We start from the raw sequence: 17,092 nt of genomic DNA, 5'->3' as shown, positions 1-17,092 counted from the left end.
TCATGTTTAATTTCCTTTTGGTTCAGTGACATTTGTGGAATAAAAGAATTTGCATTAGCATTGAGAGCCTTTTGGTTTGATTTTCCCTGTTCCAGGTAAGAGTTCATTCCATCAGAACACTTCGATAAGGAACTCTTTCCACTTCGAATGCTCTGAGATCGTAAAACATTTAACTTAGCCATGTGCACTGCAATATTTTCATCCAATTTAAGCTGCTCTTTCTTTCTCCTCAGACGTTCCTCTTGTTCTTCCAGCTCCTGTTTGTTCTTAAGAAGTTTCTGTCTTGCCATTAAAGCTGCTAAGTCAGCCTCAGCCTTAAGACGTGTGGAAGAAGCAGAAGAAACAGTTGACTTTCTTCCAGTAGAGGAGTTTTTGCTTCCCACATTTGATATACTGTCACTTGGTTGTATGTTGTCTTGAATGTCCTCTGTCATGATTATGGACACAGCCTGAGTTGGTGTTTGATGTTCATCCTCTGTTGGATAAGGAAACACTCCTTCTCTAATTACAGCAGGATCCGAATGTCCAAAGTTGATATTTTGTTGCGGTTCTTCAGATTTACTTAGCCACTTTTTAACCTCTTCTTCAAATGCGTTACTGTATTCCATGATGCTGGCAAACCATTCGTTTTGTTTGCTTTGTTCATCCTCAGGCAGCAGAGGAATCAACACATTATGTGATGTGATAGCATTTTCACAAAGTTGAATTAAATTATCAAGATGAGGTTGAAAATGTTAAACATTTTCCCTGCTTTTCATAAGTGCTTTCATTTCAGGTATGAGCCCTTTTATTTTATTCACGGTGATTTTGCGTTCATGCTGAAGTTTTTCAATTTTATTTGCCCAGGCCTTGGCTGTGAGTTTAGTTTCTCTTTTGCCACACTCCATTTCAACACCAGCATTCGTTTTACTCATTTTCATAAGTTTCACTTTGAATTTTTTTTTTCAGTTTATACCTTTTTGATTTATATTTATTTTATTTTATTCAATATATTTTTTGCGCATTTAAACCACATTCACAGACGAAAAAAGGGGTTCATGCAGTAATCATCATCCCACACAGCAGCAGCGCAGCAGCAACGTCAGAGCGACAGAACGGAAGTTCATACATGGAGATAAGTTTGGCATCAGAATGAACAACGATAATAACACTGATGCGATGAAAAATCAAGTCACCAACACGCCATCGTTCCCAATGAACAAACAGCAGTCAATATGGAAGCCGCATTCCTTCCATCAATATTCAGCCTCATGCGTGCATCTACAGGTGTGGCTCACCTGGCTGTAGTTCACTTTGCCAGCGGCTCCAGATCTGTTCAACAACCAGCTCCTACCTCCGTAGTTTATCTCTGATGATGGTTTTTTTATTTGATCCACTTCTTCCTTTTCCCCTCTTGATCATTTGATCCGTTGCGCTGTCAGATGATGTTTCCTTTCAATGCTTCCAAACCAATAAGTCGCTGAGAGGCTGACGACGGGGCCTTCCTTTGTCAGACGCGCTTCCAGGCAAAAATCACCATGATACATAAAAATACGTTTAATCCTTTATTAACGAAAAAAGAATAATCAACTCATAGAAAACTGTTCACAAACTCATATAAGTGACTCACAAAGACGTATCAATAAAAAAACGTTGCGTGATGTATTGCGTGTTGCGTGTTTTGCGTATTGCGGCGGTCAAGAAAAAATACGGCAACCCCGCTCACCCTCTCTCTCCCTTCCACACAGGTGAGAAGATACCCTATTTAACCTATATTGACGTTCACGCCCACATCTGTTTGACCCACTTATTCCTTCAGTGAGATCACAAAAAACAACATCACAAACAACAACAAATACAATATTCAAACCATCATCATATCATCTCATAATACAAAATACCTGTAAATTCATTCATGGCTCCTACAACTTGGGAAAAGGAAACAAGAGTTAGTTATAAGCAGGTGTCTGTTTGTAGATTGATAAAGCGGATAAAGCATGTGTCTGCAAGTTCCATGCGCTCCAATGAGCAGCTTGGAAGGGTGACAGTGCCTTGCTAAAGAGTGCCCCGGTTCACACTCCAAATATTTTTTTGATCGACACAGGTCTTGAACCAGCCACCCTCCGGTCCCTGCAAGGTCCATCTCTACTACAGTTATAGTTAACACCTGGGATATCATAATATTAAGAGTTCTTAAAGATTTTCTACTGATTATTCAAGTCCAACATTTGTGGCAGACCGACATAAAGTTGAGAAAAGGATTTACACATGATTTTTATTTTTTTTGTAAAACGTGTGTATGGGAACGACACATACCTGTATTTTATTTTATTGTTTTGTTTTTATGTCCTGTAATTGTTTCTGGTCAGTCTTAACCAATAGTACTTTCATATTTAGAGTATTAATGGCATTTTTTCATTCATTCGTCTTCTATCCATGCTTCATCCGCTGTCGCAGGTTGCTGGAGCCTATACCACCAAACTGGGGGCATGAGGCAGTGTACACTCCACTCGCGATGCCAGTGCACAACTGAGTCACATGTAGACAAACAAGCTACACGCACACACACACTCACGCCTACAGTTAATTTGAAACCAGCCAATTCACCCGAAGTGCATGTTTTTGGAGGTGGGAGGAAGCCAGTGAACCCGGAGGAAACCCAATCTGACACTGGGAGAAAATGCTAACTTTGCTCAGAGTGGGACTCAAACCGGTAAGTTTAACTATGCGGCAGCAATGCTACCCACTGCACCACTGTGCCGCCCTAATGGCATTTAAACAACCTCAAATGATGATTTTAGACTGAAATTTGATAATGTTTTATGAACAATTCAGCTTACAACCAACCTCTCAGAACCAGTTGTGTTTGTAGATTGAGGGCTACCTGTACATTCATTTTTACAGATATCACACACACCTGTTATAAATGTACAGACATGTCTATAACAAGATACATAGAACTGGTGTCAACAATTTTTTTTTTTTAATAATCACGTGAAAAATGTTTAATCTTCACTTGGGCAAAATCTGTTTCATTCTGTAATGCTGATTGTTGTTTGCGTGTCAGCTCAGAAAATCCACGCCAGTTCAGAAACCTACTTTGCTCTGATCAAAGACAACGCCTATGAGCTGCAGCTTCGTGGAGAGATTGAAGTTAAGGTAAATGAACCATTATTTAGAAGCAATGCTGTGGAAATAATGTTTTTTTCAGTAGTTAATAAATCTAACCTCTGGTTTATTTTATTAAATCATTTAATTTTGAAAATATTATATGCAGTCAGGTCCATAAATATTGGGACATCAACACCATTTTCATGTTTTTGGCCATGCACACCACCACAATGGATTTGAAATTACACATGAGAGGCACATGTAGAAACTGTTGTAAATCCTACACTATTCACCTGATTTGGATGCAAATACCCTCAAATTTAAGCTGGAAGTCTACACTTAAATCACCTAGTTTGTGTCATTTCAAATCCATTGTGGTGGTGTACAGGTTCAAAAACATGAAAATAGTGTTGATGTCCCAATATTTATGGACCTGACTGTAGGTCCAATTAGTTAGAGAAAAATATACAGCAATAAAAATATTAAAATATCACCTCATGTTGTTCCATCACCGGAACAGTGTTCCGGTGGTGCAATCTGAGCCGCGGAACCAGTTGCCGACCAAGCAGGAGGTTCCGGAACAGCAGTGGGATCTGGACAACTCCGTAGTGCCGCCAGAAACGCAGCAAGCTGTTCCTAGAGAATGTTCATGCTGCACTCCTGGCGGACGGTCATGGACCGAATGACCTCAGCCAAGAGCTAGAGGTGGTGTTCATAGCACTGGATCAAGCTGTCACTGTCCCGGCTCGAACAAGACTGGTGGTGAACTCAAAAGCACGACAGACAAATAGGGCGGGTCAAGAGTCTCAAAAAGGGTTTAATCAAACAGGCAAGGGTCAGGTATCAGGTAATCAGTCCAAACAGCAGACAAATCAGTCAGATGGCCATCAAACAGGCAGAGTCCAATAATCCAGGCAAGGTCATACACAAGAGGCAGTCCAAAAAAACAGGCAGACAAATCCAAGGTGGAGTAAATGTAAGGCAGGGTCCGGGAAACAGGTTGAGTCAATAACAAACTAGAACAGCAGGCAGGATACAAAAGTTGGAAGGTCAGGGTGAACACTAAACAATCTGGCAGAGAGCAGAAGGCTGAGCTGGCATTTGAAGGGTGGAGGCAGATTGGGGAGTGGCTGCAGGTGACAAGAATGAACTGATGACGGCAGGATCTGAAATGACGTGATATGTTAGTGAAAAGAAAAACAAACAAACTACTAGACACATGGTGTGACAGCTCACATTTATCTCCTCATTGCCTCCAGCGCCCGGCTTTGCCTTGACACCCCGTTCCAGAACTTCTGAACCTGGATCCTGAAGTTTGGTTCTATCTGTGTTCTTTGGATGACATCCTTAACTAGCTACCAGGTTTTCCACAATACATTATTTTATTATACCTTTCTTCGGCCTCAGCTCCACTTTTGGGTCCTCCCCTCGTGCTTGTTGATTACAATGTCACAACTTACTGTTGTTATATTTTAACTCCTGCCAGAGATTTCACTTACTTAAAGGGACATTAAAGCCAAAATGAACAAGGTCTGTATTTGAAGTACATAAGTAAACAAAAGGCTTTGTGGCATTTTTATTTCTTTATAAGCAATGGGGACTTAGAAAAACAAAATTTATTGCAAGTTATTGAGCACGCCATGACAGTGGAAGTGACGCAATTGTAGACATTGGGGTGAATCCATATCAATGCAGATAAAGCAAGCGACAAGGTAACGATCCAATATTTTCACATTTTTTATCAGGATATCACCTAAAGTCATATCATCGTCATCGTATACTGAGGATGAGTTCCCTGTGAACCCACCTGGGGGTGTAATTATCTCGTATAATCACCCGATGTATGCGGAGGATGAGACTTTGGATATCTAGGGACTCATCCCAGGTGGCTTCATCTGAATCAAATTCTGATAGAGATATCGAACTAGTTATAATGTCTCTTTTTGGTTTACTGTGTGTATGTAAAAGTTAATCACGCTTCCGATGCCAACGCCCGTCAATGGGATTTTCCATATTATGTTAGCATAGAAATAACCGCCATTCGTTACTGTTGGACTGTGGAGTTAATAACAATTCTGGTTTATATTAATATGTCTTGTATTAACGAATGTATAAGGATCAGGGCCTGACATGCCGTTTTTGTATGTTTTATTTCAGTTTCACAGATCTTCAGTAAAATGACCTGTCTATCACTTTGATGCTGTTTACTTTTCGCGAGTGCCATAATCGTGCGATAACTGGTCTTAAAAACATTTATACAATATCTCGAGTATCTCCAGAAATTAATTAATTATTCACTAAACCATGGGAATTCAGAATAAATACTATGGGTTGTCCGAAAATGACCTTACCTTCAAATCTCTTTGGAAATCCTCAAAGGTAAAGTGCTCACGACAGATCATTGGATCTTGTCATTTTGACCCCATTTATTTGTGCTCTTCATTTCCTTCCTAGCTTCTCAGAAGGTGTTCTGAAGGAGGTCCTTGTCTTTATGTTTTTGTCCTGTTGTGTTGGCACAACCATTCACACGCAGGTAACAATGATTTTTATCGGGTTTATCGCTTCAGTGATCGCATTGTGTTCTAATAAGTGCCATATTGGCCCAAACATAAGACGACCCTGATTATAAGACGACCTCCTCTTTTTCAAGACTCAAGTTGGAAAAAGACTTTTTGTAAACCAAATTTAATTTTTATACAGAAAATACAGTACATCTGAAACAAATGATTATAACAATATATTCCGAGAAAAAGCATGTTATTTTGCCTCATTCACATCATGCAAAAACTGTCTATCACATCTTAATATCTGATGGGCATCCCGTCCTTTCGTTTCTCATCCATGGACGCGCACACCCTCTTTTTGAGCTCTTGGAAGCGGCCGCTCTGAGGACCACGGGAAGCTGTTCTCTTACTGTGAGCATTTTTTAGGCGATCTTTTTGAGCTCTCCATCTCCGTGCATTACACTCTGTGACACCATATTTTACAGTCGCTTGCAATTGTTTGAAGACTCTGCCACATTTATCAGCATCATCTTGAAGTTTGCATCATAACTTCTCCTCAGCTGCCGATTAATCTGGCCGATCTTCGACCCACTTTTCTCCAGATTGTCACTACATTTCTCCATTTTCTGTTATCTCTTCTCTAATTTTCTTCTATTTTCTTTCTTACCGCTATTTTTATTTTTCTTCTTCGTGACAGGGGTTTTCTTTGGCTTGTGGAGTTAAGTTCAGCATTCGTTTTAAAGATATCTGGCGCCATCTAGCGTTGTGAATGGGTATAATGTCGAGACCCCGAATATAAGACAACCCCCACTTTTCAGTCTTATATTCAGGCCAATACGGTATGTCGCTAATAACGTATGATGCCCACGTGACCACTGGATTGAGAAGCTGCAGTGCAGATTTTAAGGTTTTCTGACCAAAGGGATGATGCTAGACATATCAAATTTATTTTTTCTTCTACTTTACATAATGATGAATAACATCCTGTATGTGTCACTTAAAAATGAGTTTACTGTCCCTTTAACTCGGAGACCCCCAACCTATTGTAGCTGTTTTTTGGTACCTTTGATACTGTATTTGTCTCTATATACCACATTAAAAATGATTTAACAAACCCATGCTTGGTATTGTTATCTTAAGCACAACTTCAGCTATATGAAGAGATAGTTACCGTTTCTGTATAATTTACTACATTGACATATTGGGCCAAAATAGACAGTCGAATTCGAAAATGGAAAAATTGTATTTTATTGCACATAAAAACCAAAACCATGGTGATGGATCTGGTTTTGAACTCAAATAAAGGTTGTTATAGGCTTTTAACATAACTATGTGCCACTCTTCAAAGCAGTTTCTGTTCAAAATGAGATACAGCACCACGTCACATAGTAACCATGTGACGTGGCAGAGCTTGGTCTGCCACTCATGTCCACCTGACACAACTGTGCCACAGCTCAATCTGGAAGTCCTTGTGGGTCAAGGGCTTCACCTGGTGTGACTTACTGATAATGCAATGGAGGAATTCGGCGCTGTAGTAGCAATATGAACAAAGTGCAAAAACAGCGGTAACATGTGGTACAAGCACACACTGCACACAGTAGTGCAGTTGATAGCAGTAGTCCTTAGCGCGCTCGCTACCGCAACCTCGCTAGCATGCACGCACGGTACCGCTAACAACTACCACTAACAACTGGTAACGACTAAATGTAAGTGACAGTAGTATCCCAGTTTGTACAATGGCAACTATATGGACAGAAATGACGCATGCCATCTGATTATACCAATACAAGTAGTCATTTGAACCTCTTGTCTTAGATCAAATGTAAACAATCATATCTCCGGCTTTCCATGGTCAATCAGCTAAAACCGGAACAGAGTTCACATCTACAGTATACTGAAGTGTAAAGATGCAAGCAGCAATCCACGTGACATACTTTCTATGTTATGATTGGTTTAAAGCCACCACGTGATCTGATCATGGGGTGTGTTCATAGTGCAATAAGGGTTAACATGCAATTAGATCACCAAAAGTCTCTTTTATCAAAGGTTTTTGAATACCTACAGAAATCATATGCTGATTTTCTAGGTTGTATTTGTGAATGTGGAAACAACCAGAATAGAAATGTGCTACTTCAGTGTATTTAATCATACAGCTAAATTGTAGCAGGGCACAAGCATCCTAGTCCCATTGAAAACTGCACACATGAATGAATGGTAAGGAAGTAGACGCTATGTATTACTCAAATCTGGTTAAAGCTTTGAGTCTCACCAACCATCATGATTTTTCACCTGTTCATTATGTTCATAAAGGCTGAAGTTTGCCATCACATAATAGCCACTCTGTCCAGTTTTTTTAAATCATAAAAATTTCTATATCCCTCCTGTGAAAGTTGAGTTTTGGCCAAGATTATGTTTTCCCTCAAGATGTAATTTCACAAAGTTTTAAGTAAAACAAAAATTTAGAAGAAAATTAAAAATTTTCCTGACAAAATAGTCCTGACAAATTACAATATGCCATACAATATTGATGATGATATGCCATATTATCGTATTAGTCATTTATTTTTTTACAAAGGGAAGCCAAACTCACAAATCACTCTTATGACGTGCATTGTTCAGTTCTGTTCTCTCATAGAAGAAATCAGTAATAGATATAGTATTCACGTTTGCATGCATCCTTACGTCTTTGACACATTTTTTGACAGGGAAACACGATCGTCAGACAGCGTGCATCCCTGGGGTGCTAGCTTTAAATGCACTTCCATTCTCCACTTGTTTTCTCCATGCAAGATTCTTATCACGAGGCTCACCTTCGTGATTCTGCCTTATTAAAATTGACCAAACGGCAACACAACATCTGCTTGTTTCACATTCTGCAAAGAGAGCGAGGAGTTAGTTAGACCCTGCAGAGCAAGCATAAGCGACAGCTTATGCTTGGAGAGTCCGGTTGGGTTTAAACCGCTCTGAAATGTCTACTGCGGCACGGTGGCGTAGTGGGTAGCACTGTCACCTCACAACATGGCGGTTCCGTGTTCGAGTCCCGCTCTGTGCGGAGTTTGCACGCTCTCCCCTGTGTCTGCGTGGGTTCTCTCCAGGTTCTCCGGCTTCTTCCCACCTCCAAAAACATGCTTAAGGTTAATTGGCTGGTCCCAAATTGCCCGTAGGAGTGTGTGTGAGTGAGTGTGTGTGTGTGTGTGTGTGTGTGTGTGTCTCTGTGTGTGGCTCCGCGGTGCACTGGCGTCGTGCCCGGAGTGTCCCCCGCCTCACGCCCTATGCCGCCGAGATAGGCTCCGACTCCCTGTGACCCGCTGAAGCGGGTCATAACCTGTCATAGTTCCAACATTCAACGTCCCTACTCTGAGTCCTATACTCTTGGCACTCCTCTCTCTTCATGTGAGCACACTTTCCTCCTCTCCTTCGACCAACAGTAGTCCAATTTCCCTGTAGGTCAACAGCGCCGATGGCGGTCGTTGTTAACCCGGGCCTCGACCGATCCAGTATGGAAGTCATAGGTTTGACTGCATGTTTGATTTGGCAAAAGTTTTACGCCGGATGCCCTTCCTGACGCAACCCTCTGCATTTATCCAGGCTTGGGACCGGCACAATAAGACACTGGCTTGTGTCGTCTTGTGGGTACATTGATATAATTATGATTCTCGAGTGCACTCTTTAGTTCAAGCTATTTTAGCAAGTTTGCATTAGTTCAATCGTTGGCATGCTTTACAGTTCACGTGGTACCTCCGTGTGGGAAAATAACTCAGCGTCCTACCACAAAGAAATCCTCTTCTGGTTTCTCCTCGAAACCAGCACAGCTTCCATGAACCTGGAGAAGTAGTGGCCTGCACAGCCTCCCTCAGCAAGAACGACCACGACGTCCACTGAAGCCCTCAGCTCCGACATCCGTCCTCCGTCCGTGCAGTTCAAGAATCAGTCTCCCTCGATGGCGGCGGCTAAGCTAACCCAGCTAAGGCGTTTCGGCAGACTACAAACACACTCTGTCAGCACCTCAGTTTCTGCGTTAAAAGCGTGTTGTCTGGCGAACCGTTCAAGTCCAACAAACAAAAGTTTATCCATGTTCGAATCAGTCTCCACACTTTCGTTGACAAATGCTCCACGCTCGCTGTCACTACACTCACTGTCATCACACTGTCATCACACATGCTCTCTGTACTCACTCGCTACACCCGCGCCTCATTGCCGGCTTTATGCCCTTCCATTTCCTGTCACACGCATGTGAACTGGAAGTTAATTGGACAGATCAATACCGTTTTGCACATCTTTTAATAGTTTTCAAGTATTTAACCAGCAATGAAATAGTTTACAGCGCATATCGAGACCCACCAATATATATATATATATATATATATATATATATATATATATATATATATATATATATATATATATATATATATGTGTGTGTGTGTGTGTGTATATATATGTGTGTATATATATATATACACACACATATATACATGTGTATGTGTATATGTGTGTGTGTGTGTGTATATATATATATATATATATATATATATATATATATATATATATATATATATATATATATATATATATATATATATATACCTCTCCAAGGAACCATCACCTTATCATGGTGGAGAGGTTTGTGTGCCCTAAGGATCCTGGGAGCTGTGTTGTCAAGAGTCTTGTACTCCTGGTAGGGTCACCCAAGGCAAACAGGTCTCAGGTGAAGGGCCAGACAAAGAATAGTTCAGAAGATCCTATGAAAAACGTAAAAGGGAAAAATATTACCCTGCCCGGAGGAAGCCCGGGGCCCACGTCTGGAGCCAGGCCTGGACGGAGGGCCCGTCAGCGAGCGCCTGGTGGTCGGGTCTGCCACAGGACCCGGCCGGGCTCAGCCCGAAAAGGCAACGTGGATTCTTCCCACCCCTGTGGACCCACCACCTGCAGGGCAGACCGATGGGGTCGGGTGCGTTGCCATATGGGTGGCAGTGATGACAGGGGGTCACGACGGACCAGACCCGGGCGGGCAGAAGTTGGCTTTGGGGACGTGGAATGTCACCTCACTGGCGGGGAAGGAGCTGGAACTTGTGTTGGAGGTGGAGCGTTACCAGTTGGATCTGGTGGGGCTTACCTCCACTCATAGCCTTGGTTCTGGATCCAAACTCCTGGATAGGGGTTGGACCTTGTTTTACTCCGGAGTTGCATCAGGCGTGAGGCGCAGGGTGGGTGTTGGGATACTCACAAGCCCCCGGCTGAGCGCCGCTGTATTGGAGTTTACCCCGGTGGATGCAACTTACGACCGACCGACTTTACGACCACAATGTCCGGGTAACGCGGGCATTCCCTCCAGCCACAGTACTCACGCTCTGAGGCTCCCGTGCTCTCTTCAGTCACCATGGCGCACACACGCTGTTCAGTCACACCATGAGATCAATAGCCCAGCTCACTGCTGATGGGCTGGGCTGCTTAGGAGGCTGTGACGGAGAAATGTATGAATGGCGTATGGAAAACTGTTAAGCGTTACGTGAACTCTTCGGCTGGATTTGAAATTGACGAAAAACTTGATCAGATTCGGGAGAAAATAGTGAAACTGGCAAAAAACCTCTCCTTGGAGAACTCACGAATTATCACGCTGTATGAAGAACTGATTGCGCTGGAAGAAGAAAGAGTGGAAGAAGAAGAGAGAAGAGAAGCAGAGAAAGAAGAGGAGGCAACAGAAAAAATGTTCACCACCAAAGGCTTGTCAGAAGGCTTTTCCCTGTTAAATAAACTCCGTGCACACTTTGAAGAAATGGACATAGAACATAGAAACATTTGCAAGGATTGAACGGATGGCAAACGACGCTTTCCGTCCATATCGTGAAATTTATGAGGAGAAAAAGAAACAAACAATTCAGACAAAGCTCACAATGATTATGAAAAGATCGTCTCCCGCTCCCACCAACCCACACGCTGCCCCAGCTGACGATCCGGACGACCCCCAGCCAAGAACCAGCGCTGCTGGATTTAATTTTTTCTTAAGAGTCGATTTACGACCAAGTCGAATTACGACCGATCTGTCGGGACCAATCGCGGTCGTAAGTCGACGACTACCTGTATATGCATGTGTTTGAATCATTAGCTAGAGTGTGCATTCTTAATTTCCCTTCGGGGATCAAAACAGTATATTAAATTAAAAATTAAATTAAAATTAAAATGAAGCTTCATGAAGCTTCGAACCAGCGTGAACCGACTGGGAAGAAAAGCTTCAGTGATTCATGGGGCTTCATCTACCCATCACTATCCACACCTGTTGCTGGTCTCCACACCTGGACTTGATCAGGGTGATTAACAGGAGGCTTATTAAGCCAGACTGTGTCTGTGTTCTTGGCCAGTTCATCTTGTAGGTCTGCCTACGTTTGTATCTCTGCTTACGTCTTGGTTTGATTCTTGCCTGTATCTGGAGTTTTGATTTTCCGATTAAACCATGGACAAAAGCATCTCCACCCGTGTCCTACATTTTGGCTCGTTGTGTCATAGCTAAACATTTATTTTGGGCTTTTTATGAACAACTCACTAATTTCACTAAAACTTTGGTAGGGTTTATCTCAGAATAATCACTCCACTGTAATGATTTTCTGTCCCCTACCAGGGTAAAGGCAAAATGAATACATACTGGTTGATTGGCCATAAGAACTACAGCGTGCAGAATGACAGTCTGGTTTGCAACTGGAATCCCAAAATGGCAAGAAAGAAGAAGACAGTGGCATGCAGTATGGGCTCTGTGAGCAATGTAAGTTGAACTTACTCAGTTTTCGATGAGAAGGGTCCAGACTTTCTGGGCATTGTTATGTCACCCCTTGTATTGTTGAGTTCTGATGTTTGCATTCTGTGATAGCCTTGTGTCAGCCTGATTTTGTGGTCACTTGTTTTCCTTTATTGTTTTTAATACAGAACCTTTTATCTGTATACTGTTACTTTTATGTAGATACCTTGGTCCACTTTGCCTTCTCTATTTTATGAGGAGTATCCAAATAATGTTAGGGTAGAGGTCAATACAGTCATTATAATTTGCATATTGTCCATGTGTTTTCCAAAATCTCAAATTTAAATTTTTATTTTTATTTTTTCCTGTATAATTAAAAAAAAAATTTTTTTATATACATTATATTTAAGCGCATATATTTGAGTGTACTGTGTCTTAATGCCATAGTGTAGGCACAATAGAACAGAAAACCATTTTGCAATGTGGTTAAAGAGAAACAACTTTTATTATAATACATAATAGAGCTAATGGAAACACATTTTGGTGGTAGCATTTTGAGGACAAATCTGACAAACTCTTTAAAGAATACATTTATACCTTCCTTAAAGAGAAACAAGGAGCCTCTGGTTACCCTCACAAGTCAACATGAATACATAAATGAATATGAAGATAACCAGGGTATTAAACTTGATCCTAAGAAAATTAAGCGCAACCCTGCTAAAAGGCAAAATGCTAAATTATTATTAAACTCACTTTGGTGAAAGCTTGCACAAAGATCTTCAGTATTTTCCGCACTATAAGGTGCACCTAAAAGCATATAATTTTCTCATAAACCTGCAGTGCGCCTTATAATCCAATGCGCCTTATATATGGATTAATATTCATATTAATATTGGCTAAAAACATGATCGCTAAAAAAAAGCCAGCAGTCTGGCTGGCAGTCATGCCGCACTATGCCACCAGGGGCACCCTCACATGGCACTCGGGCCTAGAGGTAAGATCGGGCCTAAAAAATCTAGCCTGAACCGAGCCCAAGGGTATTAAAGCCCGACCCGAACCAAACCCGATGGTATTAAAGACCGACCCGACCCAAACGTAATTATTGACATTTTGAGCCCGACCTGAACCGAATTTCGGGCTTGGATTCGGGCTTAAGATCTAACCTCTACTTTCAGTGCATATACGATCGGAAAGGTAAAGTGACAGGAGAAAATACAGCTGACTCACAGAGGGAACTGAGTAGGTATTGTAGATGGATGTTTGTCATACAGCACCTTCTATGTTTTACCTAAATTATTTATTTTATAATGGTATTCCTTAGTTTAATACACATAGATCGTTTGAGATACATAATATATAAATGCATATTTATTTAAAAAGTACTGGCTGGGTTGGGCTTCGATCTTAAGATCTTCAGCCCGAGCCCGAGTCCAAAAATAATGTGACCCCAGCACGAGGGTATTGAAGCCCGAGCCGAAAGAAATTGTTGACTTTTTGAGCCCAACCTGACCTGAACTTGGGCTCAGGCGTAAGATTTACCTCTACTCGGGCCCACGCTCCCTAACAACGGTAGTCAAGGGGCGTCACCGAAGTGCCGTTCTCTCAGAGCAGCTGGCGGAAAGCAGCGGTGCCTGGCTACAAAAACGGCTATCAAAACACAGGGAATTTTCGACAGTTCTATTAATAAAGTTTGACTGACTGACTGATCTCAGTATTTCCCAGCCACTGTGGCGCTGGAAATAACCCACTTTAAACTTAATTAGTCTAAAAAATGCCATTGTCGATGTCAGTGCTGTAATCTGGAATCTAGTGATGGTCCATTCTATTAGTCTGCAGAAACACACGGAGAAACTGGCATAAATGTGAATGAAAGACCCTCAAAGCTGAACTTCCAGCCTTTTCTGAAATTTCAAGAGCTGAGTCAATGCTAGACAAAGGGGTCTAGTGTCCTGCAATTGATTTGCAAATGTAGTTGATAACTGAAACAACATGTTACGGGGGGGCGCATTTCGGCTTGTGTGTTCTTTCTGTCAGCGACGTGCTGTGAGATTCAAGAATAAAGTCAGTTCTAGGAGTAAAACAGCATCGCATTTGCCAGTAAGTTAGCTGCCTGAAATTAAAAACTGGTTAAAAACTTGTTTAAGACACTGAGGTGCAGTAGCAAATAGCTGCACCTCACCTCCGACTGGACTACCGATCGATTGAAACAATAATTAATATAAGACGAACGTCAGAGCTTAAATATGTGCTTCGAACTTCAGATCAGGAAATAATCCGCCCTGTTCAAACTGAGTGGTCCACTCGTAATGAATTTAACCAGTTTTTAATGTCAGGTTTTTTTAGTACTGCGTATTTTGCCAGAAAGAGTGGCAAATATGCCACTTTGTCTGGCTCTTACCTCCGTGAACCTCACCACACGTCACTGAGAGCAATAGAAATAAAATCAAATTGAACTATGTTTTTAGATAATTTTGTACTACAGTAAAATGCAGTACTTTTATCAGTAAGTCTCAGCAGATAACGAAAACACCCAAGCATGTTGACTTCTTTCTAAGATGGCAAAGTGATCTAGCGATCAGGTTTCCTTGATGAGGCTCAGAATGGCCTCATTGAAATAACAATAGTCTTTCACAGCTGACTAAAGGTACTCACAGTCATGAATGCTCTAGCTAGTGGACGGATAGCGCAACTACAGCCACTAGTTTTTTAAATCTATTTCAATTTTTTTTATTATATGCGTCTTATAATCCAGTGTGCCTAATATAGGAAATAAACAGTAAAATAAACCATTCATCAAAGGTGCGTCTTATAATCCAGTGCGCCTCATAGTGCAGAAAATACTGTAATCATCTTACAACAAGTCTGGTGATAGATAGATAGATAGATACTTTATTAATCCCGGAGGAAATTGTACAGAAATTGTACGGAGGTGAGCACACCTGAATGTTTTTTTGAATATATCTTTTCCAGCAAGTATGAAATTTAACTGTTTCATTAACGGTGCTGTTGCTCTGGTCCAGTGGAGGTATAAGTCTGAGTGTGTCTCAGCACCTGGGGATGTGAATGTTTTCACTGCAGCTTTCACAACAGCTTACGCTAGACTTGAATTGTATAAGTAGCTAGATTTACTCCAAGAAAGGATTTCGTATTGTGATACAGATTCAGTTGTATACACTTCTCCTACTAGGGATCAATATAACCCTCCGCTGGGAAATTATTAGGGAGATGTGACATCAAAATTAGATCCAGATGACTTTATTAAATCATGGAGTGCTGCAGGGCCAAAATCCTCGCAGTAAGGTAACTTTCCACGCCAAGGGGATTACACAGAATTATGAAAATTGTAAAAAATTTAACTGACACACAGATTTGGTAGAAGCGTATCTTAAAGAGTGTGACACATGATGTAAAATCCCAGCTCAATACAGAAATATTACAAGACATATGAAAACTTTTGAACTGACTAATAAAGAGAAGGTGATCAACTTTGCTTGTAGTCTTTGACAAGAGGTTTATGGCTACTGATGGTAGAAGACTACTGTTTGGCTATTAAAAGACACGGATTGTGCACTGACTCAATAAGAAAAAAACTAGATTTATGATGGGATGACCTGATGACTTCTCTGTACAGATCTTTTGAGAAAATATTATTACTCTGTATTATACCTTAGTGACAGGAGTACAGAGAGATGCAGCGTAAGGTGAAAATATAGGTAGCAAAGGCCAAACAAGGGACTTATGATGACTTGTAATGCTAGGTTAGACAGTAAGGAGGGAGAGACTGATCTATACAGGTTGACAAGACTGAGACAGAGATGGGAAGGACGTGAAGCAGGTTAGGGTGATTAAGGATAGGGATAGAAGTCTATTGACAGGTGCCAGTAGTGTGATGGAAAGAGTACTTTGAAGAGTTGATGAACTAGGAAAATGAGAGAACAAAGACTAGAAGAGATGGGTGTTATGGACCAGGAAGTAGCAAAGATTAGTCTGGATTAAGTGAGGAGGGCATTGAAGTGGATGAAGAGTGGAAAGGCAGTCGGTCCTGATGAAATACCTGTGGAGGTACAGAGTAGAATTTCTGACTGGGTTGTTCAACAGGATCTTAGTGAGAAGTTGCCTGAGCAATGGAGAAGTGTGCTGGTGCCCATGTTTAAGAACAAGGGAGATGAGCAGAGTTGCAGCAACTACAGAGGAATAAAGCTGATGAGCCATACAATGAAGTTATGGGAAAGAGTAGTTAAAGCTAGACAAAAGGCGGAAGTGAGAATTTGTGAGCCGCGCAACGTTTCTTACCAAAAAAGAGTACTACAGATGCACTATTTGCTTTAAGGATGTTTATAGAGAAGTACAGAGAAGGCCAGATGGAGCTGCATTGTGTTTTTGTAGATCTGGAGAAAGCTTATGAAAGGGTGCCCAGAGAGGAACTGTGGTATTGTATGAGGAATCTTGAGCGGCAGAGAAGTATGTTAGAGCGGTGCAGGACATGTATGAAGAATGTAAGACAGTGGTGAGGTTTGCTGTAGGTGTGACAGAGGAGTTCAAGGTGGAGTAGGGACTGCATCTGGGATCAGCTCTGAGCCCCTTCTTGTTCTCTATGGTGATGGACAGGCTGACAGATGACGTTAGACAGGAATCTCCATGGACTATGATGTTTGCAGATGATACTGTGATCTGCAGTGAGAGCAGGGAACAGGTGGAGGAGAAGCTAAAGGGGTGGAGGTTTGCCCTGCAAAGGAGAGGAATGAAGGTTAGCCGCAGTAAGACAGTA

General features: G+C 41.5%; 1 protein-coding gene across 5 annotated transcripts in view; it reads left to right on the top strand.

The window, feature by feature from the left end:
* LOC137607517 (uncharacterized) overlaps positions 1-12,582 on the top strand; it is a 92,212-nt gene extending 79,630 nt beyond the window's left edge. The window contains exons 6-9 of one of the 5 annotated variants that reach the window (XR_011037991.1): positions 2,437-2,519; positions 2,608-2,692; positions 3,047-3,138; positions 12,211-12,255. Coding sequence is in view for 1 of the 5 variants with exons in the window: in XM_068333347.1 (XP_068189448.1) it covers positions 3,047-3,138; positions 12,211-12,360 (242 nt within the window). In the remaining 4 variants the exon portion in view is untranslated. Of the gene's footprint in view, positions 1-2,436; positions 2,698-3,046; positions 3,139-12,210 lie in introns of those variants that run through there. The other 4 variants (XR_011037990.1, XM_068333347.1, XR_011037993.1 and 1 more) reach the window with 4 other exon arrangements.
* Positions 12,583-17,092: the final 4,510 nt, after the last annotated feature.

Source organism: Antennarius striatus, chromosome 2 (assembly GCF_040054535.1).
Source record: "Antennarius striatus isolate MH-2024 chromosome 2, ASM4005453v1, whole genome shotgun sequence".
NCBI lineage: Eukaryota > Metazoa > Chordata > Actinopteri > Lophiiformes > Antennariidae > Antennarius > Antennarius striatus.
The sequence above is the reverse complement of the archived record's forward strand: the minus strand, read 5'-3'. Positions and strand labels throughout refer to the sequence as shown.